Genomic DNA, 17,747 nt, shown 5'->3' with positions numbered 1-17,747 from the left:
GCAGGAATTATTATTTGGTTCTTTCGGTTAAGTCACGTCTAAAGATAAAATAATAAATTAAATAATAGAATACGACGTTTCGATTGCAACACAAGCAATCATCATCAGGTATAATGAAATAGCGACATAATATCTAACCAGAAAACTATAGACATATAGTGATATCTGTCTGCTAATATGTCTGTCTATAGTTTTCTGGTTAGATATTATGTCGCTATTTCATTATACCTGATGATGATTGCTTGTGTTGCAATCGAAACGTCGTATTCTATTATTTAATTTATTATTTTATCTTTAGACGTGACTTAACCGAAAGAACCAAATAATAATTCCTGCAGTCACGAAAGTTCTAAAATTAAGATTGAACCACTTCTACGGGGAAGTTTTAAGCTTATCTTTTTTCTCTCTCTCTGGCGACTTGTTTTCTCTGCCTGTGTCCTCTTTAGAATGTTCACACTTAAATTCTAACTTAGCAATCTTTGAAATACGTAATCAACCAGGCTATGCGTTAATTGTGTGTTGACCGACCCTCTGTGTTGTATTACATTACATTTCGATATTTTACTAGGTTATTTAATTTTAGTGTGTCTTTCTCCTGATTTTCAGGCTTGCTTGCTGTGCCATCGTACTCGCAGCACCACGTTTTCTTTTGGACCACTCATTGATATGCTAATTTTTTCTAACCCCCCTCCCTCTCTCTGCCTCCGCCCCCCCTCTGTCTATTTAAGGCCACCCCACAGAGACGATCACCCCTCTCTGTCACCTGTGTTGCTCTCGCTATGTATGTATCTTGTGATATCTGTCTGCTAATATGTCTGTCTATAGTTTTCTGGTTAGATATTATGTCGCTATTTCATTATACCTGATGATGATTGCTTGTGTTGCAATCGAAACGTCGTATTCTATTATTTAATTTATTATTTTATCTTTAGACGTGACTTAACCGAAAGAACCAAATAATAAGTACTAGTAGTGTATAGTGTAGCATTGCAGTGTGTGTGTGTACTATAGTAGCAGTAGTAGTGTATAATGTAGCATAGCAGTGTGTGTGTGTGCGTCAGACCTAGTAGGGGTCCTCTGTTCGTGGTCTAGTACTATAGTAGTAGTAGTAATGTATAGTGTAGCATAGCAGTGTGTGTGTGCGTCAGACCTAGGACGGACCTTCTGTTCGTGGTGTAGTACTATAGTAGTAGTAGTGTATAGTGTAGCATAGCAGTGTGTGTGTGTGTGTACTATATAGTAGTAGTTGTGTATAGTGTAGCGTAGCAGTGTGTGTGTGTGCATCAGACCTAGGAGACGCCCTCTGTTCGTGGTGTAGTACTATAGTAGTAGTAGTGTATAGTGTAGCATAGCAGTGTGTGTGTGTGTGTGCATCAGACCTAGGACGGACCCTCTGTTCGTGGTGTAGTACTATAGTAGCAGTAGTAGTGTATAGTGTAGCATAGCAGTGTGTGTGTGTACTATATAGTAGTAGTAGTGTATAGTGTAGCGTAGCAGTGTGTGTGTGTGTGCATCAGACCTAGGAGAGGCCCTCTGTTCGTGGTGTAGTACTATAGTATTAGTAGTAGTGTATAGTGTAGCATAGCAGTGTGTGTGTGTGTCAGGCCTAGGAGAGGCCCTCTGTTCGTGGTGGACTTGGTCATGGACTCTACTGACGTCCACTTCACCACTCCGCTGGAGCTCTTTGAGCCGACCATTGTGGAGTTGTTTGACAGCGGCATCCGCGCCACGCACAGCGTGCCTCAGCTGGAGAAGGTGTGTCCCTGTGCGTCTGTCTGTGTGTGTCTGTGTGGGTGTTTGTGTCTGTCTAAATGTGTGTGTTTGTCTGTGTGTGTCTGTGTGTGTGTGTGTGTCTGTCGGTGTGTGTCTGTGTGTGTGTGTCTGTGTGTGTCCCTGTGTGTCTGTGTGTGTGTGTGTGTCTAAATGTGTGTGTTTGTGTCTGGCTGTGTATGTGTGTGTGTCTCGCTGTCTGTGTGTGTGTGTCTGTGTGTGTGTGTGTCTAAATGTGTGTGTTTGTGTCTGTCTGTGTATGTGTGTCTCTCTGTCTGGCTGGGTGTGTCTGTGTGTGTGTCTAAATGTGTGTGTGTGTGTCTGTCTGTCGGTGTAGGTGTGTGTGTGTGTCTGTGTGTGTGTGTCTCTGTATCTGTGTGTGTGTGTCTCTGTGTCTGTGTGTGTGTGTCTAAATGTGTGTGTCTAAATGTGTGTGTGTGTGTCTGTCGGTGTAGGTGTGTGTGTGTGTCTGTGTGTCTCTGTGTCTGTGTGTGTGTGTCTGTGTGTGTGTGTCTAAATGTGTGTGTTTGTGTCTGTCTGTGTATGTGTGTCTCTCTGTCTGGGTGTGTCTGTGTGTGTGTGTGTCTAAATGTGTGTGTGTGTGTCTGTCGGTGTAGGTGTGTGTGTATGTCTGTGTGTCTCTGTGTCTGTGTGGGTGTGTGTGTCTGTGTGTGTGTCTGTGTGTGTGTGGCTGTCTGTCTGTGTGGGTGTGTGTGTGTGGCTGTCTGTCTGTGTGGGTGTGTGTGTCTGTCTGTCTCTCTGTCTTTGTGGGTGTGTGTATCTGTGTATGTGTGTCTGTCTGCCTGTGTGTGGTCCGGCAAAAACAACCCCCTACCTCCTCGTGGCGCTGAGCGGCAATGCTGTGGTGGGCAGTGCCGTGGGGGGAGGGCCAATTTGAATTTGCCTTTCCCCTCATGGCGTTTGTAACCACCACAGTGGCCAAATAGGAGCTCTGGACGGGTGCGAGGGGCTGGTAACCCCTCCACCTTCAATTAATTACCACTAAACCACGACAGAAATGTTTGATTAATAAGCTTGTGCCGGAGGCCCCGGGGGGACAGGCGTCTATGACGTCTCCTAGCCAAACCCCATTTGGTGGAGATAGGAGACTGAATCCTTAACCTCGGGGCTTCTCCAGAAACAACAAAAAGCCACTTCGTGTGGCCACGTGGAATGTTCGAATGCTCACTGCGGAGGAGAGGCTGCCACTCCTCTGTAGGGAGTTGGACCAGTACCGCCTGGATCTCTGTGGTATTCAGGAGGTCCGGTGGATCGGCTCTGGCTCCTGCCACCATGAAGGGTGGACAGTCCTCTTCTCGGGGCAGGAGACTGCCAAACAAAAGGGAGTGGCACTTCTTCTGAACAAAAGAATGAAGGGGGCGTGGGAACGTGGCGGTGAGGTGTGGGAAGCTCCAAGCACCAGGCTATTGTGGGCTCGCCTTCCCATCAACCGGAGGCGAGGAGTGGTGGTCGTGGTTACTTATGCCCCCACTGAAGACGAACATCCGTGGAGGGATGCAGGCAAGGCCGATGAGTCAGACGCCTTCTCCTGTCACAGATGCTGGCTAAAGTGGCCCTTTTGGATAGAGTCATCCTGTTGGGTGACTTCAATGTCCGAGTGGGTAATGATGCTGGCACCTGGGCTGGAGTGATTGGAAGGCATGGGCCAGATCAGCTCAATAACAAGGGTAGGAGGCTGCTAGACTTCTGTGCAGCCCATGGGCTTGTAAATACCAACACGCTGTTCCGGCATCGGCGCATCCACACAACATCATGGATGCACCCCGGGTCCAAGCAAGAACATCTGCTGGACTACATAGTGACGGACCAGCGGATGCGAGCCCATGTCTTCGTCACCAGGACCTACCATGGAGCTGATCTGCCCTCTGACCATCGGCTTGTCACCTGCAAGATGCGCCTGTCATTCTTCCACTCCGGTGGTGGGTGTACACCCAGGACCCCATTCCAACCAAAAGTAGCCTAGTCTCAATTAGCTGATGAAAGTTGCAAGTGAGAATTTCATCATCGCTTGCAGCTGGGGTTTGCATCGTCCCCCCCCTCCCCCTGATGCTGAGGAGAAATGAGTGAGGGTTAGGACTGTGGCTCATGCAGCTGCAATGGCTGCTTTGGGTACACGGTACAAACCTGTTCAGACACCCTGACCATCGACTAGTCATTTGTAAGATGCGCCTGCCATTCTTCCACTCTGCTGGTGGGTGTACACCCAAGACCTCATTGAAACCCATAGTGGCCTGGTCTCAGCTAGCTGTGGTTGGCATCGTCCCCACCTCCTTCTGATGCTGAGGGGAAATGGGCGAGGTTCAGGACTGTGGCTCATGCAGCTGCAACTGCTTCATTGGGTACGCTGTCCAGACCTCCCCAGAGACCCTGGCTGAAGGAGGAGGAGGTGTTCCGGCTGGTTGAGAGAAAACGACAGGCCCACTCCCGTTGTCTACAACATCGGAGAATGAGGAGGCTTGCCGCAGCCTTCGTTCCGAGGTTCGGAGATGCGCGCGGTGCTGCAAGGATGAGTGGTGGGCGCTGATTGCTGATTGAATGGAATCTGCCTCGGTAGCCCGCAATCACAAATCTGCTTTTTATTCCATCAAAAAAGTAACTTGCAGCGCCTCACCCATCACCATCCTTAAGGGAAAGAACGGTGACCCGATCTCCGACCCCCAGGAAGAGGGCTACAGGTTTGCAGAGGATTTATGTGAGGTCTTGGGGGAGGGGAATTCCCTCAGCCCAGACAACATCATGTGTGTGTCTCTGTGTGTGTCTCTGTGTGTGTCTATCTCACCGTGTCTGTGTGTGTCTCTGCGTGTGAGTCTGTGTGTGAGTCTGTGTGTCTCACCGTGTGTCTGTGTGTGTCTCACCGTGTGTCTGTGTGTCTCTCTGTGCGTCTCTGGTTGTCTCTGTGTGTGAGTCTGTGTGTGTGTCTCACCGTGTGTCTCTGTGTGTGTGTCTCTCTATGTCTACCCAGCTGGTGCTCCAGGACATGTTCTTCAGCGGCACCCCGCTGCTGGAGTCTGTGGGTCTCTGGTTGTCTCTGTGTGTGTCTGTCTCACCGTGTCTGTGTGTGTGTCTCTGTGTGTGAGTCTCTGTGTGTGTTTCACCATGTGTCTGTGTGTTTCTCTGTGTGTGAGTCTGTGTGTGTGTCTCACCGTGTCTCTCTGTGTGTGTGTCTCTCTGTGTGTGTCTGTGTGTGTGTCTGTGAGTCTGTGTGTGTCTCACCGTGTGTCTCTCTGTGTGTGTGTGTCTACCCAGCTGGTGCTCCAGGACATGTTCTTCAGCGGCACCCTGCTGCTGGAGTCCGTGGATATCTGGTTGTCTCTGTGTGTGAGTCTGTGTGTGTCTCACCGTGTCTCTCTGTGTGTGTCTCTCTGTGTGTGTGTGTGTCTCTCTGTCTCTCTGTGTCTACCCAGCTGGTGCTCCAGGACATGTTCTTCAGCGGTACCCCGCTGCTGGAGTCTGTGGGTCTCTGGTTGTCTCTGTGTGTGAGTCTGTGTGTGTCTCACCGTGTCTCTCTGTGTGTGTGTCTCTCTGTGTGTGTGTGTCTCTCTGTCTCTCTGTGTCTACCCAGCTGGTGCTCCAGGACATGTTCTTCAGCGGCACCCCGCTGCTGGAGTCTGTGGGTCTGCACGAACCGGCCGTGGAGGAGCTGCGCTTGGCGCTGGCCGCGTGCGTCCGTAGGGCACTGGAGCCGGCACGAGCCTACGCAGACGCCCTGCGGCCACTCCTCGCCCTGCACAACGCCGACCCGGAGCAGCACGCCAGGTAGACGGTGTCCTTCACGTGCAACCCCCCCCCCCCCCGTGTCCCACGCATGTCCCACGCATGATCAACGCATGTCCCACCCCCCGTGTCCACCCCCCCCCACCCCCGCAGGGAGCACGTGACGGAGGCGAGCACCGTGGAGTCGGTGCGCGCGGAGCTCCGTCGCCTGTGCGCGGAGCTCCGCCGTGTGGAGGCGTCGCTGCCCCCGGCGATTGTGATCGGGCCGCTGTGGGTGGGCGTGGAGGAGCTGCGGCGCCAGCTGGTGCGCCGGTGCCAGGCGCTGTCCACCGCTATGCTGGGCGCGCTGGCGCGCACACTCAGAAGCCAGGCGGACGCGGTACGCTCATGCGGAGAGAGACACGGAGAGAAAGAGAGAGAGGGAGAGAGACACGGAGAGAGGGAGACATGGAGAGAGACACGGAGAGAGACACGGGGAGAGAGAGACACGGAGAGAGAGAGACACGGAGAGAGACACGGAGAGAGACACGGAGAGAGGGAGATATGGAGAGAGGGAGACACGGAGAGAGAGAGAGACACGGAGAGAGGGAGACACGGAGAGAGGGAGACACGGAGAGAGAGAGACACGGAGAGAGAGAGACACGGAGAGAGAGACACGGAGAGAGAGAGACACGGAGAGAGAGACACTGAGAGAGGGAGACACGGAGAGAGGGAGACACGCAGAGAGAGACATGGAGAGAGGGAGACACGGAGAGAGGGAGACACGGAGAGAGGGAGACACGGAGAGAGAGAGACACGGAGAGAGAGACACGGAGAGAGGGAGACACGGAGAGAGAGAGACACGGAGAGAGGGAGACACGGAGAGAGAGAGACACGGAGAGAGGGAGACACGGAGAGAGGGAGACACGGAGAGAGAGAGACACGGAGAGAGAGAGACACGGAGAGAGAGAGACACGGAGAGAGAGACGGAGAAAGACACGGAGAGAGAGAGACACGGAGAGAGGGAGACACGGAGAGAGACACGGAGAGAGACACGGAGAGAGACACGGAGAGAGACACGGAGAGAGACACGGAGAGACTACTACATATCAGTAAACAGCGTGACGTGAGCAAACCAAACAATAGAAATGCATTGAAAAAAGGAGCTAGAATAAGTCTGCATTATAGAGCAGCAGTACTCACACTTAAGTTAACAAGCAGGCTACAGTCTAGTTTATAGACTGGCAGTACGCTGACTCAATGACCTAAGCATTGCTACAGTCGACATAATAAGCTGGCAATATGGTCAGCAGCTTAATAAGCAGGATACAGTCGACATGAAAGGCTGGCAGTACACTGAGCGAGGTAAAGAAGCAGGCGACAGAGTATAGACTGGCATACACTCACCCTGGCCAGTTGCAATGTTTACGGTGTAGGTAATGGACTGCCAGTGCACCGACTTTCATTCATAAGCAGGCAACAGGCCACACGACAGACCAGCTCCATAAAAAAGCACACGTGAATATTTTAATATTTTGCAACTTAATTTAGAAATGTTAGTTGTCTACACACAAACATTACTACTTGAATATTTCCAAGCTTATTTTTATAATAATAGTTTGCTATGTACGTGAGTTTAGCGAAAGAAGCAAGAACTTAGTACTTAACATTGCCGTGGTGAGGCCTAGTCCCGTGCAGAGCCCCCGGTCTCGCCTAGATTGGCCAGCCAGCCGAGGTGGCACCTTGGCAGGCTGGGAGCTGGGCCACTATCCCCCCCCCCACCATCCTCCACCATCTAGATTAGAAGTTTTCGTGACTGCAGGGATCCATACTCTTTCGGTAAAGTGGTGTTGCCACTCCGCAGGCTTGCGAGGAGTTCCAGTCCATCGACCGCAAGGTCCACGAGCGGCCGAGCAGCCTCGAGGAGCTGGCGGAGCAGCGCGAGTGGATGCAGGGGGTGCCCCTCCTACTCAAGGATGTCTACGTGAGGGAGGGGGGAGGGGGGGGGGAGGGAGGGGGGGAGGGGGGGGAGGGGGGAGCGGGGGAGGGAGGGGGAAGGGAGGGGGGGATGCAGGGGGTGCCACTCCTACTCAAGGACGTTTACGTGAGGGAGAGGGGGGGGGGTTCAAGCCCCGGGTCTGGCTGGGTCCCTCCATAATGGCCTCACTCCCTCCCATCCACTACCTCCCCCCTCCCCACCGCCCTCCCTCCTCATCCCCTCCACCCCCCCTCCTCCTCCCTCCCTCCCTCCCTGCCCACCCCTCCTCCCTCGACTCTCTCCCCATACCAGAAGTCGCAACCGGGTACCCGATACCCGTGCCCTACCCGATACCCGGCTACCCGTACCTGGCCGGGTACGGGTAGGCCGTGAGTCACTGGTGAGTCACCGTTTGTCACTCATTTCCCAACGTCTTGTCTCTTCTCACAATTCAAGTTCTTAGAATCAACCCACCCGCGCCTGCAACATGGCTTCATCCCAGAGGTCGCAATCGGGTACCCGTACCCTACCCGATACCCGGCCGGGTACGGGTAGCCGGGTACGGGTAGGGTACGGGTACGGCCGGGTACGGGTACCCGTTTGCGACCCTGGTGCGGCTGGGTACAGGTACGGGTAAGGAATCAAAACCCGTTTGCGACCTCTGCCCCATACCCTTCCGCTCCCCTACCTCCCAGAAATAATATTCTCACTGCCTCCCCCCCCTTCACCCCCCCGCCTTCACCCCCCCCCTTCACCCCCCTCCCCCGTCACCCCCCCCTTCACCCCCCCCCTTCACCCCCCTCCCCCGTCACCCCCCCTTCACCCCCCTCCCTTAACCCCCTCTCCCCTTCACTCCCTCTCCCCTTCACCCCCCCCCATCCCAGGACCGCGTTGTCACGACGACGCCGGCCTACGATCTGCTGGAGGAGTTTGGCTACAGCCTCTCCAGTGAGGACTTCAGCGCCAGGTGAACGACTCCTCCTGCCTCTGTGTGTGTCTATCTGTGTGTCTATCTGTGTGTGTGTGTGTCTATCTGTGTGTGTGTGTCTATCTGTGTGTGTGTGTCTATCTGTATGTGTGTATGTCTATCTGTGTGTGTGTGTGTGTCTATCTGTGTGTGTCTATCTGTGTGTGTGTGTGTCTCTGTGTGTGTCTATCTGTGTGTGTGTGTCTATCTGTGTGTGTCTATCTGTGTGTGTGTGTCTATCTGTGTGTGTCTATCTGTGTGTGTCTATCTGTGTGTGTGTGTCTATCTGTGTGTGTGTCTATCTGTGTGTGTCTATCTGTGTGTGTGTGTGTCTATCCGTGTGTGTGTGTCTATCTGTGTGTGTGTGTCTATCTGTGTGTGTGTCTATCTGTGTGTGTGTGTGTCTATCTGTGTGTGTGTCAATCTGTGTGTGTCTATCTCCTGTGTGTGTGTCTATCCCCTGTGTGTGTCTATCTCCTGTGTATGTGTCTCTGTATGTGTGTCAATCTTCTGTGTGTGTCTATCTCTGTGTGTGTCTATCTGTGTGTGTCTATCTCCTGTGTGTGTGTGTCTATTTCCTCAGTGTGTCTATCTCTCTAGCTAAGCTTGTGCCGGAGACCCCGGGGGGACAGGCGTCAATGACGTCTCTTGGCCAAACCCCATTTGGCGGAGCCAGGAGACTGAATCCTTACCCATCGGGGCTCCTCCAGATACAGCAAAAAGCCACTGCGGGTGGCCACGTGGAATGTTTGAACACTCACTGCGGAGGAGAGGCTGCCACTCCTCTGTCGGGAGCTGGACCGGTACCGCCTGGATCTCCGCGGCATTCAGGAGGTCCGGTGGACCGGCTCTGGCTCCTGCCACCATGAGGGGTGGACAGTCCTCTACTCGGGGAAGGAGACTGCCAAACAACAGGGAGTGGCTCTTCTTCTGAATAAAAGAATGAAGGGGGCGTGGGAGCGTGGCGGTGAGGTGTGGGAAGCTCTAAGCCCCAGGCTACTGTGTGCTCACCTTCCCATCAACCGGAGGCGAGGAATTGTGGTGATGATGGTTGCTTTACTCGCCCACCGAAGATGAACATTAGTGGAGGGATGCAGGCAAGGCCAATGATTCAGATTACGATGAGTCAGATTGCTTCCTCCTGTCACAGGTGCTATCTAAAGTAGCCCTTCGGGATAGAGTCATCTTGTTGGGTGACCTTAATGCCCGAGTAGGTCATGATGCTGGTACCTGGGCTGGAGTGATTGGAAGGCATGGGTCAGATCAGCTCAATAACAATGGTAGGAGGCTGTTAGATTTTTGTGCAGCCCATGGGCTTGTAATTACCAACACGCTGTTCTGGCATCGGCGCATCCACACAACATCATGGATGCATGCCGGGTCCAAGCAAGAACATCTGCTGGACTACATAGTGACGGAACAGCGGATGCGAGCCCATGTCCTTGACACCAGGACCTACCGTGGAGCTGAGCTGCCCTCTGACCATCGGCTTGTCACCTGCAAGATGCGCCTGCCATTCTTCCACTCCGGTGGTGGGTGTACACCCAGGACCCCATTCAAAGTGACAGTGGCCTTGTCTCAGCTAGTTGATGAAAGTTGGAAGTAAGAATTTCATTATCGCTTGCAGCTGGGGTTGGCATCGTCCCCCCCCTCCCCCTGATGCTGAGGAGAAATGAGTGAGGGTTAGGACTGTGGCTCATGCAGCTGCAATGGTTGCTTTGGGTACACGGTCCAAACCTGTTCAGACGCCCTGGCTGACAGAGGAGGTGTTCAGGACGGTTGAGAAAAAGCGACAGGCCCACTCTAATCGTCTACAGCATCCCACATCAGAGAATGAGGAGGCTTAATGCAGCCTTTGCTCGGAGGTTCGGAGAGCCTTGAGATGTTGCAAGGATGGGTGGTGGTCGCGGGTTGCTGAGGAGATGGAATCTGCCTCAGTATTTCGCGATCATGAATCACTATTTAACTCCATCAAAAAGTAACCTACAGCACCACACCTATTACCATCATTAGGGGAGAAAACGGTGATCCAATCTCCGACCCCCAAGAACTGGTTTGCAGATTTGCTGAGTATTTCTGTGAGGTACTGGGGGAGGGGAAATCCCTCAGCCAGGAAAACATCGTGGCACAAAGTGGGGATAACCCTGCTGAGGCTGCGGTGCCTCAAATATTGGAGGAGGAAGTCACCCCCTGTGAGTGGCTGGCTGAGGTGCCATCTGTTGAGGAAGTACTGAAGGCGATCCAGTGTCTGAGACCAGGAAAGGCACCGGGCAGAGGTGATCTCCCAAGCAAAATGCTGAGGGAGGGTGGCGTTTGTGCACAGACTGCCCAACATGACATCATAACAACAGTCTGGACCACTGGTCTGGAAGGATGCCCTGGTGGTCCCCCTCTTTAAGAAGGGGGACCGCACAGACTGTAACAACTACAGAGGCATCATTCTCCTCAGTGTGCTGGGAAAGGTCCTGGAAAGGATTATTCAACATTGCCTTGCCAGGCACGCTGAGGAGAGGTTTGCAGAGCCCAAATGTGGTTTCAGGCCAGGGCGGACCTGCACAGATGCCATATTTTCTGTCTGTTTGCAACACCAGAGGTGTAGGGAATTCTAACAGGACATGCATCTCTGCTTTATTGACCTGGTCAAGGCCTATGATACCATCAGTAGGCCTGGGCTCTGGTTTGTTCTTCGTGCTCTCGGAGTCCCTGACCCTCTGCTCACGATCATTAAGGACCTTCATGATGGTGAGCCAACCCGGGTAAAGCTACGTGGCCGGGAGTCAGAGCCATTCCCTGTACACCTTGGGGTGCGACAGGGATGTCCTCTGGCTCACACATTATTTAATATTTATTTTGACTATGCGTGCCCGTGCGTGTGCCTGTGTGCGCGCCTGTAGGTGGAGCGCGCTGGGCTGGCCGCTGCGAGCGACGCGCCGGCTTCAGGAGGTGCAGCAGAAGCAACAGGTGGAGGAGGAGGAGCGCTTCCGGGCGGTGCAGCAGCACGACCTCAACGCCTTCCACGAGCGCCACGACTCCCTGCAGGCACCGACACACACAGAGACAGACAGCACACACACACAGAGACACACACACACACACAGAGACAGACGCCCGCTGGCAGGAGGTCACGGGGCAGACCCAGATGCCACAGGTCGACTGACTGAGATGAGTGGCTGATGCACCACCTGTGCCCCCTACTGTGCCAACTTGCTGTGCTTTAGCCACCCGGCGCTCCGCTTGTTGTTGTGAGCGTCGCTCCTCCGCCCTCCGTTGTTGTTGGAGGGCGACTGCCTCCAACTGCCCAGTAGCGTCCTTCACGAGCCTCCTCCACTGAGGCCGATCTTGACACTGCTGGTACCGGTCATCGGCAAGTCCACTCAGCTCCAAATCCTCCTGTACCACGTCACTCCATCTCTACTTTAGCTCGTGCCGCGCCCGTTTAGCCCCCTCTATCCGGCTGAACAAAAGCTGTTTAGGCATGCGGTGGCTGGGCATGCGGGCTACATGACCCAGCCAACGCAGCCTTGCCTGCCGGAGGATCTCACCGATGGGACTTTGCCCAGATCTTTCAAGGATTTGTGAGCTCCTCACACAATCCAGCCTGGTTAAACCCAGGATGGATCGTGGGCAGGGCAGCCTAAATGTTTCCAACTGGCGAAGATGCTCCATTAGGGGGGTCCACGTTTCGCAAGCGTAGAGAAGGGAGGGAATGACCGTGGCCGAGAAGACCTGAAGCTTCGTGCGGAGCGACAGACCAGGTAGCTTCCACACAGCGTTACGCAACCGATGAAAAGATATTGCCGCTCGACTGATTCGGAGTGAGACCTCTGCTGTCAAACCGGAGCCGGCCATAAGCACACTGCCCAGGTATGGGAAACTCTCCACTCTTTCCACAACTGCCCCATCACCGATTGGGAGTTGTGGGGGTGGAGTGTCCGATGGTACAAAATACCCAGGCAGGTGCTTAGTTTTGGTGGGGCTGACGGTAAGGCCCCACCTCTTGGTGGCACGCTCCAGTCTCAGCAGCAGCGTCTCCAACTCCTCTTCTGAATGAGCAGCTATGACCAAATCATTGGCATACATAACGTGGTTGACCAATAGGGAGCCATCCCTTGATCGCACCCGACACACAGACACACACAGACACGCACACCGTGGGGTTGTCTGTCTGTACCGCCCATACACCGTTGTGGTTTCCGTAGATGGCGGTGGCCGGCTTCAGCGCCCACACCGAGGCTTCGCGTGCGCACGAGACGGCCAACGAGGCGCGCCGCCTGGCCAAGCAGCTGCGGGAGTGTCAGCAGCTGGCGCAGCTCTACAACAGCCGCCAGCGCCTGCTGGGACAGCCACTCACCAACGTGAGACTCACACATGCAGACACATAGACTCACACACACACACACATAGACTCACACACAGAGAGACACACACACACACACAGACTCACACACACATAGACTCACACACACACACACAACTCTACAACAGCCGCCAGCGCCTGCTGGGACAGCCACTCACCAACGTGAGACTCGCACACACGGAGAGAGACACACACACATAGAGACACACACACACATAGAGATACACACACACATAGAGACACACACAGAGACGCACACATACACACAGCTCTACAACAGCCGCCAGCGCCTGCTGGGACAGCCACTCACCAACGTGAGACTCGCATACGCGCAGACTCACACACACACACATAGACTCACACACAGACTCACACACATAGACACACACACACAGACTCACACAGACACACACACACAGACTCACACAGACACACACACACACAGACTCACACACACACACATAGACTCACACACATAGACTCACACACATAGACTCTCACACACACATAGACTCACACACACACACACATAGACTCACACACACACATAGACTCTACAACAGCTGCCAGCGCCTGCTGGGACAGCCACTCACCAACGTGAGACTGGCACAGAAACATAGACTCACGCACAGAGAGACATACACACACACAGACTCACACACACACACACACATAGACTCGCACACGCGGAGAGACACACACACACATAGACTCACACACACACAGACTCACACACACACACAGACTCACACACACACACACATAGACTCACACACACACTCACACACACACATAGACTCGCACACACACATAGACTCACGCACACACATAGACTCACACACACACACATAGAGACACACACACATAGACTCACACACACATAGACTCACAAACACATAGAGACACACACACACACACATAGAGACACACACACACACACATAGACACACACATAGACTCACACACACAGAGCCATAGACTCACACACACACACATAGACTCACACACTCAGAGAGCCGTGGACGTAGCACACACACACATAGACTCACACACTCACATAGGCTCACACACACACATAGACTCACACACACACATAGACTCACACACACACATAGACTCACACACACAGAGCCGTAGACTCACACACTCAGAGAGCCGTAGAAGTAGCACAGACACATAGACTCACACACACAGAGCCGTAGACTCACCACACAGAGAGCCATAGATTCACCACACAGAGACCCACAGACTCACACAGAGACCCACAGACTCACCACACAGAGACCCACAGACTCACTACACAGACACCCACAGACTCACCACACAGAGACCCACAGACTCACACAGAGACCCACAGACTCACACAGAGACCCACAGACTCACCACACAGAGACCCACAGACTCACCAAACAGAGACCCACGAACTCCCCACACAGAGACCCACAGACTCACCAAACAGAGACCCACAGACTCACACAGAGACCCACAGACTCACCACACAGAGACCCACAAACTCACCACACAGAGACCCACGAACTCCCCACACAGAGACCCTGAGACTCACCAAACAGAGACCCACAGACTCACACAGAGACTCACAGACTCACCACACAGAGACCCACAGACTCACACAGAGACCCACAGACTCACCACACAGAGACCCACAGACTCACCACACAAAGACCCACAGACTCACACAGAGACCCACAGACTCACCACACAGACACCCACAGACTCACCACACAGAGACCCACAGACTCACCACACAGACTCACCACACACATAGACTCACACACACACATAGACTCACACACACACACACATAGACTCACACACACACATAGACTCACACACACACACACATAGACTCACACATAGACTCACACACACACACAGACTCACACACACACACATAGACTCACACACACACATAGACTCACACACACAGAGCCGTAGACTCACACACTCAGAGAGCCGTAGAAGTAGCACAGACACATAGACTCACACACACAGAGCCGTAGACTCACCACACAGAGAGCCATAGATTCACCACACAGAGACCCACAGACTCACACAGAGACCCACAGACTCACCACACAGAGACCCACAGACTCACCACACAGACACCCACAGACTCACCACACAGAGACCCACAGACTCACACAGAGACCCACAGACTCACACAGAGACCCACAGACTCACCACACAGAGACCCACAGACTCACCAAACAGAGACCCACGAACTCCCCACACAGAGCCCCACAGACTCACCAAACAGAGACCCACAGACTCACACAGAGACCCACAGACTCACCACACAGAGACCCACAAACTCACCACACAGAGACCCACGAACTCCCCACACAGAGACCCAGAGACTCACCAAACAGAGACCCACAGACTCACACAGAGACCCACAGACTCACCACACAGAGACCCACAGACTCACACAGAGACCCACAGACTCACCACACAGAGACCCACAGACTCACCACACAAAGACCCACAGACTCACACAGAGACCCACAGACTCACCACACAGACACCCACAGACTCACACAGAGACCCACAGACTCACCACACAGACTCACCACACAGAGGCCCACAAACTCACCACACAGAGGCCCACAAACTCACCACACAGACTCTCCACACAGACTCACCACACAGACTCACCACACAGACTCACCACACAGACACCCACAGACTCACCACACAGAGACCCACAGACTCACCACACAGACTCACCACACAGACTCACCACACAGACTCATCACATAGAGACCCACAGACTCACCACACAGAGACCCACAGACTCACCACACTGAGACCCACAAACTCATCACACAGAGACCCACAGACTCACCACACAGAGACCCACAGACTCACCACACAGAGACCCACATACTCACCACACAGAGACCCACAGACTCACCACACAGAGACCCACAGACTCACCACACACCCCTCACTCCCCACCCCGCAGTACGACAAGCTGGGCACGGCGGCGCGCGAGTTCCAGCCCCTGTGCGACCTGTGGTCGACCGTGTCGAGCTGGCAGCGCTGGCGCCAGGCCTGGCTGCATGACCCGCTGGCGTCGGTCGACGGCGAGCAGATGGAGCGCAGCGTCGCTGAGGCCCACCGCACCATCCTCAAGTGCGCCAAGGCCCTGCGCGACGTGCCAGGTGCGGTGCACAACAACCGCCGTGGGGCAGGGAGAGAGACTCAGGTAGGGAGAGAGACTCAGGAGCAGGGAGAGAGACTCAGGTAGGGGCAGGGAGTGAGACTCAGGGGCAGGGAGAGAGACTCAGGTAGGGGCAGGGAGAGAGACTCAGGCAGGGGCAGGGAGAGAGACTCAGGCAGGGAGAGAGACTCAGGTAGGGAGAGAGACTCAGGGGCAGGGAGAGAGACTCAGGGGCAGGGAGAGAGACTCAGGGGCAGGGAGAGAGACTCAGGTAGGGAGAGAGACTCAGGGGCAGGGAGAGAGACTCAGGGGCAGGGAGAGAGACTCAGGGGCAGGGAGAGAGACTCAGGCAGGGAGTGAGACTCAGGGGCAGGGAGAGAGACTCAGGCAAGCCCAGGGAGTGAGAGGCCTTCAGTTGTAGATCCCATTTGAAAACTCCGGTTATGAACAACTGAAGGCAAAACACATTTTGAGAACCGGCGGTGGACTGACCAATGGATCTCTCCGGCAACGCATCGATGCCCCCCCCCTCACCCCCCCCGTCCCCCCCCGCCCCCCCTGCCCCCCCCGCCCCCCCAGGCTGCCACGAGGTGGCGTTAGAGGTACGCGCCGAGATCGAGGAGTTCCGCCCGCTGGTTCCGCTGCTGCGTGCGCTGCGCAACCCCGGGCTACGCGGCCGCCACTGGGAGGAGCTGTCGGGCCGCGTGGGGGTGACGCTGAGGCCCCGGGCCGAGCTCACCTTCACACGCTGCCTCGAGCTAGGCCTGCGGGAGCACGCAGACACCATCGCAGCCGTGGCGGACGTGGCCGGGAAGGAGTTCGCTATTGAGCAGGTGGGGGGGGCGGGTGGGGTGGGAGGGGTGGGGTGGGGTGGGTTGGTGGTTGATGGGTGGTGAGTGGGTGGTAGGTGGGTGATGGGTGGTGGGGTTGGAGGTAGCGTGGGTGGGTGGTGGGTTGTTGGTTGGTGGGTGATGGGTTTGTGGTTGATGGGTGGTGAGGGGGTGGTAGGTGGGTGATGGGTTTGTGGTTGATGGGTGGATGGGTGGCTGGGTAGGTGGATGGTTGGGTTGGTAGGGGGTGGGTGGTGGGATGGGAGGTAGCGTGGGTGGGTGGTGGGTTGTTGGGTGGATGGGTGGATGGGTGGTTGGGTAGGTGGATGATTGGGTTGGTAGGGGTGGGTGGTGGGATGGGAGGTAGGGTGGGTGGTGGGTGGTGTGGAGGGTGGTGGGTGATGGGTGGGTGGTAGATGGGTGGTGGGTGGTAAGTGGGTGGTAGGTGGGTGATGGGTTGGTGGTTGATGGGTGGGTGGTGGGTGGGTGGGTGGTGGGATGGGAGGTAAGGTGGGTGGTGGGTTGTGGGTGGTTGGTAGGTGGTTGATGTGTTGGTGGTGGGTGGTGGAGAGGTGGGGGCAGCCATCTCAGTCAGTCAACCCATGGAACTACCTGGGTCTGTCTCGTGACCTCCTGCCAGCGGGCGTTCGACACTTCACTTGGCCTTAAAGTGGGGTGACGTCACCGCCACTAAGCGGTGAATGGCGGTTGTTATTGTTCTTGTTAGAGTGGAATCCCCGAGTTTGTCATGATACTGGCACCTGGTCTGGAGTGATTGGAGGACATGGGCCAGATCAGATCAATAACAATGGAAGGAGGCTGCTAGACTTCTGTACAGTAATTACCAACACGTTGTTCCGGCATCGGCGCATCCACACATCATCATGGATGCACCCCGGGTCCAAGCAAGAACATCTGCTGGACTACGTAGTGACGGAACAGTGGAT

General features: G+C 54.6%; 1 protein-coding gene across 1 annotated transcript in view; it reads left to right on the top strand.

Moving 5' to 3' along the window:
* Positions 1–17,747, top strand: part of DNAH1 (dynein axonemal heavy chain 1) — a 184,833-nt gene that overhangs the window by 22,792 nt on the left and 144,294 nt on the right. Inside the window, exons 13-21 of the mRNA XM_078877706.1 lie at positions 1,605–1,755; positions 5,354–5,547; positions 5,659–5,884; positions 7,349–7,468; positions 8,347–8,429; positions 11,324–11,468; positions 12,629–12,784; positions 15,773–15,971; positions 16,550–16,803. Of these exons, the coding sequence (XP_078733832.1) occupies positions 1,605–1,755; positions 5,354–5,547; positions 5,659–5,884; positions 7,349–7,468; positions 8,347–8,429; positions 11,324–11,468; positions 12,629–12,784; positions 15,773–15,971; positions 16,550–16,803 (1,528 nt within the window). The remainder of the gene's footprint in view (positions 1–1,604; positions 1,756–5,353; positions 5,548–5,658; positions 5,885–7,348; positions 7,469–8,346; positions 8,430–11,323; positions 11,469–12,628; positions 12,785–15,772; positions 15,972–16,549; positions 16,804–17,747) is intronic.

This window comes from Lampetra fluviatilis, chromosome 48 (genome assembly GCF_964198595.1).
Source record: "Lampetra fluviatilis chromosome 48, kcLamFluv1.1, whole genome shotgun sequence".
Classification (NCBI taxonomy): Eukaryota; Metazoa; Chordata; class Hyperoartia; order Petromyzontiformes; family Petromyzontidae; genus Lampetra; species Lampetra fluviatilis.
The sequence above is the reverse complement of the archived record's forward strand: the minus strand, read 5'-3'. Positions and strand labels throughout refer to the sequence as shown.